The sequence below is a fragment of the Hydra vulgaris genome, chromosome 10 (genome assembly GCF_038396675.1).
Source record: "Hydra vulgaris chromosome 10, alternate assembly HydraT2T_AEP".
NCBI lineage: Eukaryota > Metazoa > Cnidaria > Hydrozoa > Anthoathecata > Hydridae > Hydra > Hydra vulgaris.
The window spans coordinates 24,935,001-24,950,000 of record NC_088929.1 but is presented as its reverse complement, the minus strand read 5'-3'; the positions used below and the strand labels follow the sequence as shown (position 1 = coordinate 24,950,000).

Below are 15,000 nucleotides of genomic sequence, written 5' to 3'. Positions count from 1 at the left end.
ATTAAAATTTAAGGAAAATTTTTTATAGGATTAAACATCTTTTAACTTTCTCGTTAAAGTTATAATTTTTTGTTTTTTGTTATTATCAGAGCTTAGTTTTATTGTTTACATGTTAAATTTAGTTGCATTGCATTAAAAAATCTAAATTAATTCTTAAAAAATTTTTTTTTTAATTAATTCCTAAAATTTCAAATTTTAAAACTTCAAAGGTTTGAAGTTATTTTAATCTCAAAAAAAAGAAGGAAAAAACACAACGCAAAATTTGTACAAAATAAGTATGCACTTTTGATTAATAAGCTACTTAGGAAAATTCTTATTTAACTCTAATTTACCTGAAAATTTTTTCAGAAAAAATAATAAGCTTACTGCAACAAAAATAGGAATTTTTTCTGAGTCTCTAATAATTGTTTCAAATAATACTTATATGGAAAAGCAGGTAATCAAGGTAATGCAAATACAGAATTAAATACGTATTGTTGTATGCCAAAATTTTAAGAAATTATGTATAACCAACTTCAAAACTATATAAAAATATACAAATGCATTTCTTGCTGATACCCATGCACAGTGGGCCAGGTGGTGGACAAAACCTCAAAAATGACAGTTTATTATTTCAAAAATCATATTATAAAACATAATCACAATACTCTACTGACTAATTAAAACATTTCTTTAAGTTTAATAGTATCTTTCAAAACCACAAAAATCAATTGCGGTTCCATGTATAATAATTTTTTTTTTTTTTTTTAAAAAGCGCAAGTTTTTTTTATTTTTGTGTATATCTTTTGTTAACAGTAACTTTTAAAAAAATACGTGTATGCGCAATTAGTTTATTTATTTTAACTATTAAATTGTATAGCTTTATGAAAAAAATAAATAGAAAAAATCATTGTTTATAAAACATTTGTAAACTGGCTTTATTATAACAAGGTAAGTTTATAACATTTAATACTTTTATTTCGTACAAAAAGTGTCAGATAAGTTAGGGAACCTACGAGAACCTATATCCAGTGCTTGAGCTAGTAAATGCTACATGTCTATAACCTATTAGAACTGTATACATCGCCCATTATTTCCCATTTTGAGTTTATTTGATACTTTAAAAATACGAGTTTCAAATCGTATTATTCGCTTGAAATCGAAATACTTATTTGTTTTTTATTCAACCAATCAATAACAGATGTTATTTTTCTCCAATACAATTCAATGCACATTGTACTGTTTGAATAATACTTTTTTTGTTTTTTACTTTAGTTATAATATGAAAATTGGTGAGATTCACACACTTATAAGACAAAACAAACTACTTCCTAATGATAAATCATTTTTTTCATCAGTATTAACTCTCCTATCTTCAGTAGATATTACACTAAACGATTGTGAGTGTAAAAACTTTATAAAAGTATATCGTAAAAAGTGGATAGCTGCAAATAATGATGCAAATTATTTTGAAAAAAGCAATGAAAAATAGTTAGCTCAAGATTTTCAGTTTACGTACATTACGCTAAATTCTACAGTTAATGACGTTGGAAGACCTTGTTGCTCTTTTAAAAACTCATGCAACAAAACAAAAAAGAGAAACTTAACAATGTTATTAACAGTTTATCTGGCTCTGAATTACTTCATGCAACAAAATTAAAATTTAGAAATGAGTTTAAGTACGAGACTGCTAGAAAAATTGCCGAAATTTCAGATAAAAAACCAGTTAAAAATCTTATGAAGTACACACTGGATGAAGGTCTAGCATTGGTTGTTGATGGTGGTTTATCAAAATCAACATACCAGCTTTTACGAAATGGCACAGAAGAAAAAGGCTGCCACATTTATCCTTTATATAATGATATACGGTTTTCAAAATCTAAATGTTATCCCAAAAACGTTTATGTAGATGAGTATGCCGTAAACATACCGCTAAAAGACCTTCTTATGCACACTCTTGAAAGACTGTGTGACGTACAAGCTCCTGTGCTAATAACAATGTTAGAAGAACTAACTAAACTGACATTTAGATGCAAAGCTGGGTTTGATGGTGCTACAGGGCAAAGCGTTTACAAGCAGGTTAGCCATAATGAAAACATTGAACGAAATCTAAAAAATGAAGAGTGCTTATTTATGACTTGCATAGTACCATTAGAACTCAGCGGATTTTATAATAATAAAACGTAGTTGTGTGGAGAAACGAAAAGCCGTCATCAACTGCATAATGTCGACCCGTTAGATTTTCTTTTCAAAAGGAAACTAAGAATGTTGTGGAAGAAGAAAAAAAAACTATTGATTCCGAAATTGAGAACTGTGATGTTATTAACATTACTTTTGCTGGGAAAGAATTAGCTGTAAAATGTTTTATTGAGCTGACCATGGTAGATGGTAAAATTCAAACAATTTTAACAAACTCGACACAGTGTTGTCCAGTTTGTGGTTTATCTCCAAAAAACATGAATAACTTGGAGAAAGTTATGAATTTAGACACCAATAATTTAGAGTTTAAATATGGTTTATCTAGTTTACACGCTTGGATAAATTTTTTTGAACTAATACTTCATGTTGGATATAAAAAGGAAACGGGAAAATGGCAGGCTAGAGCCGTAGCTGATAAATTAGCGGTAGAGCAAGTAAAGTCCGAATTCAGACCGATTTTATCAACCAATTAGGATTGGTTGTGGATTTTCCGAAAAGTGGAGGTTCGGGTAAGTCAAATTTTGTATTATATAAAATATATATTATATATCCATATAATATATTAAATATAAAATATAATTTTCTAATTTTTAAGGTACTAGTAACGACGGAAATACTTCCCGCAGAGCTTTTGCCAACTATAAATTAACCGCCGAGATATTAAAAGTTGATGAAACTCTTATATATATTTTTATATTATTTTAGTCACTTTGTCATCAGGATATGAAATAGATACTATAAAGTTTAAAGTTTTTTGCATAACCGCTCTAAAACTTTATATATCCAATTATTCATGGTACTATATGTCACAATCTGTCCACAAAATTTTGGTTCATGGTCATGCTATAATTGAAAGACAATTTCTACCAATCGGAATAATGTCTGAAGATGCCCTTGAGGCGCGAAATAAAGACTTCAAGAACTTTCGGGAACATTTTAGCAGAAAGACTTCAAGAAAAGATACAAACCAAGATTTGATTAATAGACTTCTTGTATCCAGTGATCCCGTTATAACATCTCTTAGAAAACTAAAGTTAAATAACAATCAAAGTTTGCATAAATTTACTAGTGAAGTTCTAGAGTTGTTGAAAGAATCAGCTCCGTAATTGAATGATTTTTAATATATAAATTAGTACAAGCCTTGTTTTCTTTTTCCTACAAGTAGCCTTTTTTCTATATAGTATAAAAAAACTTAAAATAATGTTATTCAGAATTTGGGGGTAATAGATTTAAAAATTAAAAAATGTAATTCTTTAGACTAGAATTTTACTAATTACTACCATAATTAATCTATAGAATTTATATTTCATCATAAAATATAATTAAAACCTCATAAGCATTTTATGAGAATTCAAATATAAAAAATTACAAACCCGCGTTTTTTAAAGTTTTTTCTATTATTTTCAGTATATTCAATAATTTAACTAAAATTTATAGTAAAAGCGAATATTTTTTATTATAATGTGTTTATTTAGACATTTAAAGGACTTTAGTAAAAAAAAAATTATCAAAATAATTTTGTCTACCATAAGTCTAATATCCGGCCCACTGTGCCATGGTCTGAAAAGTTACTCGCCTTTATTTTAATATTACCTTTGTCTGATAAGGAGTCCATCTAAAGTTTTTTATCGAAAAAATGCATTTTTTTAATCTAAAAAGATCCCCACATTTGTTTATAGCATTGAATTAATATCAAAGTTTTTATCTTAACAATTATTTTTTAGTTGTAAGGTTATATTAACTTTTTTATACATCAAATAGAAATTATTTAAACATCAAATTAAAATTATTTTCGCTAAACTAAAGTTTGTTTCGCGTCCTTGGTTATAATTACTCTTTTTTAACGATTTTATTTATATGATATATAGACTAATTATTTTACTATTTCCTCTCCTGAACAATTTCTAAAATGTGACAACTGACCTTTGACTTCTGAGGTACAGATATAATAACAATTATAGAGTTTACTTAACAATAACAGTAATATAATAGAAAATAATAATAACAATAAAAATAACAAAAAAGTTACATTACAACACGACACAAAGGCAAAAAATAAAAGAAAGAAACAAGAAAGGAGTAATAAAAACAAACAATAACACAATACAATAAAGAATCTTCCTTGTTTTAAAAATATAATTTAATTATTTTTATGTAATATATAAGTTTTTTTTCTTTCTTCGTCTTCTTTTATTTACATACTTTTATTCTTTTTTATTCAATTTTTAGTTGTTTTTTCTTATTTGGTTTTTTCCTTTTTTTCTTATTTCTTATATTTAATATCTTTTTCTTTTACTATCTTTTCTTTTAAGTTTTTTTTTTTGTGTCCTTGTTTTTCTTTACCTCCAAAACTAAAAAACTTAAAACTTAAAAACTTAACTTAAAAGTTAAGTTGGTTAAAAGTTAGTTTTGTTTGATCCCAGACAAAAAAGTGTCAATATAAAGACAATAGCAACAAAATGTAATAAATACATTCAATGTGAACAAATATCTAGACTAAGCTTTAGAATTCATTATATTTTATTGATACTTAATTAACAGTATCTTACATGCTATAGAAATACTTTAGAAAGAACAATTTTGACACTATTGTTGGTCAACTATATATTAACTTAAATAATAAACATGTTCACTATTTATTAAATGTTAAAAATTCGACAACACTTGACTTTAATTGTTTAACATAGTCAGAGTGACAACACTCGACTTCAATGGCTTAGCATAGTCTGAGTGACAACACTTGGCTTCAATTGCTTAACATAGTCTGAGTGGTTTTGACGTCTCTTTTACTCAATCCATATCTTTTTATAATCATCCATGTCTTTTTATACTCATGATGAACTATAGCAATATGAACTTTCCATGTTATATTTAAAGATGTATTTTCAAAATAATGAATAATATATTCCATTAAATTAGCATAAGCTATCTTAAATTCAATAACAGCAGATACAATACCACCTATAATTTTTTCATCTAAAGGTCGCTTCATTGCTTAAAATTTTCTTAAACTTTTAATAACTGGAAATAAATCAAGTTTTCCTTGATCAGCAATATCATGAGTAAGAGCATCTAATTTGTCTAAAAATCGATTGGTGTTGTTGCCATCAAATCCAATGCCATTTTAACCTCTAAAAAATATATAAATATGTAATTTGAGTTAAACAATTGTTAACAAACCAGGCCATAGTTTTTTTTTTTTCTTTTCAGAAGTTGTAACTATTCCAATTAATGTATGCAACTTTTTACTGGAGCTAAATTTTCTATAATTGCATCTCTTGGATTAATTACATTTTTATAATCATCTTTGTTTTTGGTTTTCCAGCTTCTACATATTTACTGTGTGATAATCAAGGGAACCAAGAGTTCATTTTCACAATCCAAGACTCTCCTTCATACCGCAAAATCTATATTAGCATGGCTTGTAATGTCAAACATTGAGTTTGCATACTTTATATTAAATTTAACAGAATACCTAATATTTTGAAGATTAAGAGGATCAACTAATTTCCTAAAATTTCCATTGTGCTCAGATATTTCTTCTACATTAGCAACAATTAAATAACGCTTAACTCCAACATCATCAAGGTCAGATTTGTTGCTAGTTTTATCATGCAGATTAAAAACATTCATAGTGGCCTTTAAAGAACCTTGACCAGAATCCACAGCAACCCTTATGATTCTAGAAAGATGGTGAATATTTCTTTCAGTGATAATAACATGTACAAACTCATCAATCAAATTCATCCTTTATATAAACTGTTGATTTATATAAACATATATCCTTTATATAAACCATAGATTTATTTACTAAATTGCCAGTTTCAAAAAATTATTCTTCTTTATGTAAAAAATATTCATTTCAGCTTTCAAATTTCAGCTTTTAAATCCTCTAATGTTTCAATTATATTTCCTTCAATGCTACTTAGAAACCCAAAACACTTTCTAAATATAGAACACCTTTTTTTTGTTTTTACGCTGACATAGTTCTAAACATTTTATAAGCTCCATAATTGTTCCAAAAGATACTTGATTTAGACTTGCACATTCACCTTTTTGTCTGTACTCCCAGTCACAATAGTCAATGGTTTCCCATGAGTAGCAATTGTAAATTTTTTACCTCTAAAAATGTATTAATTTTGTATTTTGGTTTGCACATGCTGATTCTAATGCATATGTTGGATTAACTATATTTTTAACAACTTGAACACCCCTACAAAGGTGAATAATGCCTGACTTAACATCACTACATTTTAAGCACGCCCATTTTATCTTAAATCAGAAGTATTTTTATTATCTTTTAATATTTCTAAACAAATAAGTATTTCTTAGTTCAGAACAATTTACTTTTTATGGTTTAGAGCAAAACTGAATTTCAATAATCTTTCAACTACTTAAATCCATTATTTTGTTTATGTAAAACTATATAAACTAATAATTTTAAAAATATAACACATTTTTAAAGCATTTTAAATGCTAAAATAAGCTGCCTAAATAATTTTTTTTTTAATTATAAAGGTTCATTGAGACACAGTTCTTTCCTTTTACAAATTGATAAAAAGCAAAACAAATTTAGGTAATTAAACAGTCATAAATGTAATTCATTTAATTAACTAACCTGAGAAATTTGCTTTAGCCACTTATTAAGGTATTTTGTATCATTTTTTTTTCTAAACAAAGGATTTACAACAATTGCTACAAATAACTCCAGTATGGTTTTTTAGTTTGCCTCTGTTCATAGCTATTCCAAATGAAATTTTTCATTTTTTCTTCAATAGCTTTGGGTTATTTATGAAGTTGCTGACTTTTTACAAAAGATTTTCTCTATTTAATTGCTAAAGTCCACTCTTAAATCATTGTGCACCAGAGTATGTTTAAAAACAAAAAATGCCGGCAAATTAAGGCTATTTTGTTGAATATGGCGGATAATTTATATAATTAAAAATTATTAATTTATTAAATTATTAAGAAATTTTTAATTGAAGAAATTATTAAAAGAATTATAAAAGTTTTAAAAATAATAAAAGAAGAAATCTTATTTTCTTCATGAAAACTTATACACCAGAATAAGGAAAATAGGTCACGATTGCTTCAAATAATATACTTTCAAAACCTTTGTACAATTGCAGTGATAGTAAATTTAGTTATTATGAACTGAGAATAATGGAGCATCAGACAGCACCTTTTTAGCATCAGACAGCACCTTTTTACATCGATTTCTTGCAAAAATAAATTGGTTTTTGTTCTTAAGAAATTAAGAAGGCTTGACATGGAACTGAAAAGAAGTCAGTTCCATGTCAAGCCTCATTCTACTCTAGTGTTAGAGCCAAACCATTCAGTGTGATGAGCATTAAAATAACCAATAATAACAGTATTGACAGAGGGGTAAAGAGGAAAGGGTATGGTCAATATGATCAGAAATTACATGTAAAAGGGTGCAGTCTTGAAGAAGGAGAATGATAAAGAACAAGGAGAAAGGTGATAGAGTAAAGAGGTGCTTGGCGGAAGCATATAAAAGAATGATCAAGGGATTCAAATCTGATTTCAATGCATGCAACAATCAGAGTCTTTTCAAAGTTAAGAGTTTTATCCATCAATACTGATCAATCAATACATCTGAAGCGGCCTTGTTTGTCAAGGTTCGTGTTTCGGAGTTAAAGAGTTGAGAGAGGGTTATAACCACAAGTAGCCTCCTCATCTGTAGTGGCCATCTCGGCCTTGGGGAGGTGAATTATAAAAATAAAAAAAAATAAAAAAAAATAAAAAAATAAAAAAAAACTTTGCAGACCGTGAATATTTGTAAAAGATATATTGAAACAGTTAGGTGGTGGGAATAGTTTTTATGTTTAATATTTTGGTTTACTTTATTCATAGATAGAACATGGTCTCAGTCCGGTTAATTAACCCAAAGTTGTAATGTAGGGCTCCTTATGTGGCCTTGACAATGCAGACCAAAAGCATTACCAAGGGCTCCATCCATGTGCAACATGGATGGAGCCCCTGGTAATGCTTTTGGTCTGCAAAAGCTGTTGGTGCAATTAGCCTCTCTGAGAGCTACCACAGAGTTCGGGAGACCTGACTACCAGCCAGCCTCAGAACCATTAAACTGAGTTTAGATCTATACCCTTAATAGGAGATAAAAGAAATATTTGAGTAGTGTCAACCCAGAATTCGTCATCCTAGGCAGGAAACAACTAAGACAGGTTGGATGAAGAAGGGGTTTGAGGCTGGTCAACAGAATTATTTTGCTTACCTCTGCCTAAGAGGTACCTGCTTACCTCTGCCTAAATCTCTGCCAAAGAGACCTTCTTTAAGACAATAGATGCAGTTAACATCTGCCCTAGAAGAGTGTTTTTATCGAGACACCATTTCTGGCCTTTACTCAACAGAGAGGATTTTTACGTTGAAATTTGTTTCTCATAGCCTTTGTCTAAAAATGCTAATCCTACAAAGCAGCATGGGACAGGTAGGACTGGGTTGCATGATACCAGTTACAGGGTGATTGTGATGATCCTGAACCTGACTTACATGGAGTATTCAAAAAGAATTATTTCCTGTTAGCAGTAGTTTAAAACATTGATGGGAATATTTTGAAAAATGCATTAGGAAAAAATATTACTCTAAAAAAATACTAGAAATTAGTAAGCATAGATTTTTTAGTTGAGGTCACTAGTTGGTTGCTGAGCTTGCACTGCATCAGAGATTTAAACGCGGCAAAGGTTCAGACAGGACACAAATGCAGTAGTGAATAACTAATTTTATGTTTATTTTAGCTAGTTTCTTTTTCTTGAGCTCAATAAAATGAATTATAAAGTAATTATGTGCCATAACTTGTTTACACATTTAAAATTAAAACTGTAGTTTGGTTACTAACTGAACACTTAAAGAAATGATTTAAAACTTATTACAAAACTCCATTTAAAGACGGAATATAAAAAAAATTTATTTTTTCAATTGATAAAACAATTTTAAAATACTCTTTCAGAGCAATGTTAATTTTTGCCTTTTGGCAATTTGAGTTAAGTTAACTGAGAGAGTTAACTGTTTTTTATGATATATGAACAAAAATAAAAATTTCAGTTTTAGTAATATATTAATTGCACAAATTCAATTTTTGAATGAATTAATTAATCTTTAGTTTGCTATTTTGTTTTACTTTAGGAAAACAAAAACAAAACTAAAACTTTTTTAGTTTTGTTTTGCTTTTTTTCATATTTTTTTTGACTTGAATAATAAATGTAACAATTACAATAACTTAATAAAAGTTTTATTAGGTTATTTTAAAACTTCTATGTATTTTTATACGCTTATTAAATGCTCATGTTTTGTATTCAAATAGTATTTGTCTATATAATGTATTTTATTATATACAGACAATATATCTGTATCTTTCTGTTGTGTGTTGTGTGTATCTTATGTTGTGTTGTGTGAATCTAATGTTGTGTTAAATAATCAGAATCTTATTTTGTGTTAAATAATCAGAATCTTATGTTGTGTGTATAGTTTTATGTTGTGGTGTGTGTATAGTTTCATGTTGTGTTGTGTATATAGTTTTGTATTAGGTTGTCAGGGAAAATGCATTAAAATCTAATTTTGTTAATTTTTTGTTTTGTATGCCATTGTGTTGTACAATAGTCTATAATTGTGTAAAACAGTTTCATGGTTTCTTAAAATTAATTTCTTGTAGGAAAGGCTCTTACAATTAATTGCTCCGAACATTCCACTTAACTTGTATCATAAAAGCGGAAAGGTAAAAAAAAATATGTTGTAATTTAATGGTTTATATTTTTACAAAATAATTTAATTTACAAAATAATGGTAAATTTTTAATGATATCATTTTCTTAATTTAGGTTTATACATTTTTATTCCATGTGGATTCAGAGTGTCAAGCTTGGACTGAGGCATTGCGACCACGAATAAAACGAAGTAATTCTTAAAAATTAGTCGCTATATAAAATATATTAAATTTTTAAAAATATGAGTTATTTAAATGTGGTAATAATAATTTAACAGTTTTTCATAACTTACAAAACTTTTTGTTTTTTTGTTTTTATTTAGTGCAAGTTCAAAGCAATGAATCTATTCATATGAGCAGCTTAGAACTTCAACAAGCACTAGAAACTGTCCTAAAGGTGATATTAACTTTCTTTTATTCTTTTGGTGCCACTTGTTTACATCTAAATCCACTCAAATAAATGTATGTGCTTGTGTTATATATATATATATATATATATATATATATATATATATATATATATACATATATATATATAGTTCTATAGTTTGTTGCATTTGGGAAGCACGGTAGGAAAGAAATGATTCTTACGCCAACACATACGTCACTTTTAATTACTTTTGACTTTCGTCCAACTTTTGCGTGTTGGACGAAAGTCAAAACCATTAATTTTATTACAAATTAATCGTGAATTAAATTGACCAGAATGTTTTTAAAAACATTCTGAATGTTTTTAACAATATAAACAATGTTGGTATTTTTATTTTTTTTAATAAAATGTTTTTATTTTTTATTTTTTTTAAAAAGTGTTTTTATTTTTATTTTTTTTACTGTAAATCATGCGCGGAGTGTTGTTACAAGGACTATCTTATAGCCTGACTCGCAAGGGAATGCTGCTACATCAACTGACAAGTAGCCTGACTCACAAGGGAGTGCTGCTATATCGACTGACATATAGCCTGACTCGCAACGAAATGCTGCTACATCTACTATCTTTTAGCCTGACCCGCAAGGGAGTGCTGCTACATCAATTGAGGGTTTGGTTGGGGCAGGCAGTCTATCAATTAATAAAAAAAAATCTCCGGTCTTGCATTTTAATTTTTACTTTTTGTCAACAAAATATGGAAAAACTTTCAGACAACATATAAGAGTTCTATATATATATATATATATATATATATATATATATATATATATATATATATATATATATATATATATATATATATATATATATATATATAGATAGATAGATAGATAGATAGATAGATAGATAGATAGATAGATAGATATAGATATAGATAGATCTATAGTTTGTTGTCTTTGGGAAGAGCGGAAGGAAAAAAGTTGTTCTTACGCCAACACATACGTCACTTTTAATTACTTTTGACTTTCATCCAACATTTGCGTGTTGGACGAAAGTAAAAACCATTAATTTAATTACAAATAAATTGTTTTTAAACAAAACCACAAAAACGCAAATTGAATTGACCAGAATGTTTTAAAAACATTCTGAATGTTTTTAAAAACATTCTGAATGTTTTTAATAATATAAACAATGTTTTTATTTTTACTTTTTTTTAATAAAATGTTTTTATTTTTTTTTTACTGTAAATCATGCGCGGAGTGTTGCTACATCGACTATCTTATAGCCTGACTCGCAAGGGAGTGCTGCCACATCGACTGACAAATAGCCTGACTCGCAAGGGAGTGCTGCTACATCGACTGACAAATAGCCTGACCCCCAAGGGAGTGCTGCTAGATCTACTATCTTTTAGCCTGACCCGCAAGGGAGTGTTGCTACATCGACTGATGGTTTGGTTGGGGCAGGCAGTCTCTCAATTAATAAAAAAAAATAATTCCGGTCTTGCATTTTAATTTTTACTTTTTGTGAACAAAATATGGAAAAAACTTTCGGACAACATCTACGGGTTGTATATATATATCTATATCTATATATATATATATATATATATATATATATATATATATATATATATATATATATATATATATATATATATATATTTTCTGAATAAAGTAAATGTTTTCATGATTTTTCATAAAAATATTTGATGAACTAAAAAGAATTGTTGCAATTTAAAAAAAAAAATGTTTTTTTTGTTTTTGTTTTTGCGAGTGCTTTATGCACTCACCAAAGTTTTTGCAAGCGAATGGGCGAGTGCGAAAGCGCCTTCCAAGTGGAGAAGACTAATATATTTTATTTTTAGTCTGAATTATTTGAATGAGCAAAATCACAAAACTTCCATTGCATCTGTTTTGTGTTTTTAGTTTTTTCAATTTAATACTTGTTAACAATCATCTATATCCATTGTTCTTCGTGTAAACAAACAAATGCAAAACATGCCTATTGCAAAAAACGCTGTTATAGTGTTTTTTGTATTTTTATAGTGTGCATGGTTTTTTTTAATAAGTATCTATTTAAAATAAATTTATGTATAACATAATACCACCAGCGTGAATCAAAAACAATATTTTACAACGAGATATTTACTTATAAGATTATGTTAAGATAATAATAAGAAAAATGCATATGAAACTTAACCAAAAAAAATTTGTTTTGCAATGACTTTAAATGCAATACATTTTTTCAACAAGCTGTAAATGCTGAAAAAAATAATGAGAAAATACTGAGAAAAGACTAAATTTTATGCTTTTTATATGCTTATTTTTTAACAAACCTTTTTTCTTACCTACTTAATTGTAGTGGAGGGTTGAAAGCTAGGGGAAGTAGATATGATGGTAAAAGTTCATAGATTGTTTTAATTGTGGGGATAGGTGTAGACATGTTCAAATTAGCGCAGATTGGGGGAATGGTCATTAGATTTAGGGGGTGGAGTGGAGGTTGTAATTTTCTTTATATATTTTTTAAGATTTAATTTTCATGCATTCATTATTGATAAGAACACTTTTATATCCTGTTTAACAGGGATACAGAGTCCCAAAAGCTCTAAACATGTTTGTTGACTTATGATCTTCTATAAAAAAAAAATTCATGAGATTTAATGACTTGAAACTTATTGTTTTTAAGTCTGAAGTCCTGGAGTCCCGGAGTTCTTGTTGATTTTAAAATTATTAAAATCTAATTACTTCACTAGATAAACTTTCAATAGGTTTCTTGGATATCCAAAAGTCTTTCTTAAAAAATTCAAATAAAAATCACAATAACAGTCAACAAATACAGTGAACTCCTGATATCTCAAACCTTCAAGGGACCTAAAAAATAGTTCGAGTTAGCAAATGTTCGAGTTATCGGGACATTCTATTACACAAACTATTGCCGATAATTTTAGTTATCAATTTTAGTTAAACAATTTTAGTTATCAAAAATTTTATCAAAAGTTTTCTCTTTATTTTTGATCCATGTTGACAGGGTATTTTTGCCATATTTTATAGCAACCTGAGACTTTGACAATCCTTCATTAATTTCCATTAAAGCAAGGTACTTTTCTTTAATTGATTTTGTGTTCATTTTTCTCTTTACAGCATCAGTAGTCATAATAAAATTGTAAACACAACAAATTTTATTATAATATTGCAATGCATATTAGAATAACTTATTCTATAAACTAAACTATCAGTCTATTATTGTCGTTTAGATTGCAATGCAAGGACTTCATTGCAGTTTTTTTATATTTTTGTTCTAAAGTTCAAGTTATCAGAAAAATATTAGCCATGGGAACAGATAAAATGTTTCGACTTAGTGAATGTTTGAGTTATCGAGTTGTTTTTATGTGAAAATATTATTGGGAACTCAAAAGTAGTTTGAGTTACTGGAAGTTCAAGATATCCGGATTTCACTGTAGTTTTTATTATTATATGATCATTTTTTTTTGCAAACGTTTGCAATTTTTGTTTTTTACCTGCCATATTGTATATATATAACATTAAATGTTATATACATATATATATATGTATATATATAAAAACTTGTCTGCAAAGTGCTACATTACTTCCAATAATAAAGAAGTTAGACTCTGCCACAGATACTGAAAACTTCAAAAATTATAGACCAGTTTCTGATTTAGTATTCATTAGCAAGCTAATAGAAAGAGTAGTTTCAAATTTTTTTGATTCCCACATGACTCACCTCACAAGTGGTTTGAATCATTTTTAGTTAACCATACCTAAAAAATTAAAATTGGTAACTCATATTCCATGAACCAAAATAGAAAATATAGAGCACCACAAAGTACAGTCCTGGGTCCAAAACACTTAAATATCTTAAATATGAGACCACTATACAAATATCTGAACATAATCAATGTTAAAACTTTTGGATACTCAGATGATCATTAAACTCTAAAAGCATTCCTTCATCTCAATATAATGTACTAGTCCTGGTAATACCAAAATATCTTGGGTACATATCTAAATGGAAGAGTGGGTCATTCTTATGTATAAACCAATCAAAAATAAAAGTATTAATTATGGCCCCACCCAAAAAGATTGTATTATTAAAGGTACTTTTGTTAACTAGGAATGCATTAGATTGTTGACTCAAAAGTTTAGATATGATACTTGACAATGAATTATGTTTAAAAACACACAAAAATAAGGTTGTTAAAAACTGCTACAATATAATGAGCAAAATATCAAAAATAAAACAGTTCTTATTGCACAAAGATTTGTGCACCATACTATGTTCACTAATATTTACACAGCTAGGCTGTTGCAATTCCCTCTACTTTAGAATCGAAAAGACACTATTCAAAAAACTTCAGTCTGTTCGAAATTGTGCAGAAAGACTAGTATTTAAAACCAGAATAAAAAATAAAGTTAATGAACAGGAATTTAACAATTTGCATTGGCCTAAAATTAGAGAAGGAATCAAGGTCCTTTTAACAATGCACAAATCTATTATCCTGGAAGCACCAATATAATGATATTAGCAATTTAAATCACTACTCAATGTCAGAAAGAACTCTAAAATTAAAGGAAACAAAATGCAGTAATCGTTTTGGTAATTGAGCATTATCCCACTATGGTCCTAAATTTGGAATATACTTCCAGATATCATCCATGACGGAAAAAAATAGAACTATTTATAAGAAAAAAAGCTAA

At 27.9% G+C, this 15,000-nt stretch overlaps 1 protein-coding gene across 1 annotated transcript in view; it reads left to right on the top strand.

Moving 5' to 3' along the window:
* The window catches only part of LOC101239489 (active breakpoint cluster region-related protein), a 126,226-nt gene that overhangs the window by 81,688 nt on the left and 29,538 nt on the right, over positions 1-15,000 (top strand). The window contains exons 13-15 of the mRNA XM_065807590.1: positions 9,866-9,928; positions 10,031-10,106; positions 10,239-10,312. Coding sequence (XP_065663662.1) covers positions 9,866-9,928; positions 10,031-10,106; positions 10,239-10,312 — 213 coding nt within the window. The remainder of the gene's footprint in view (positions 1-9,865; positions 9,929-10,030; positions 10,107-10,238; positions 10,313-15,000) is intronic.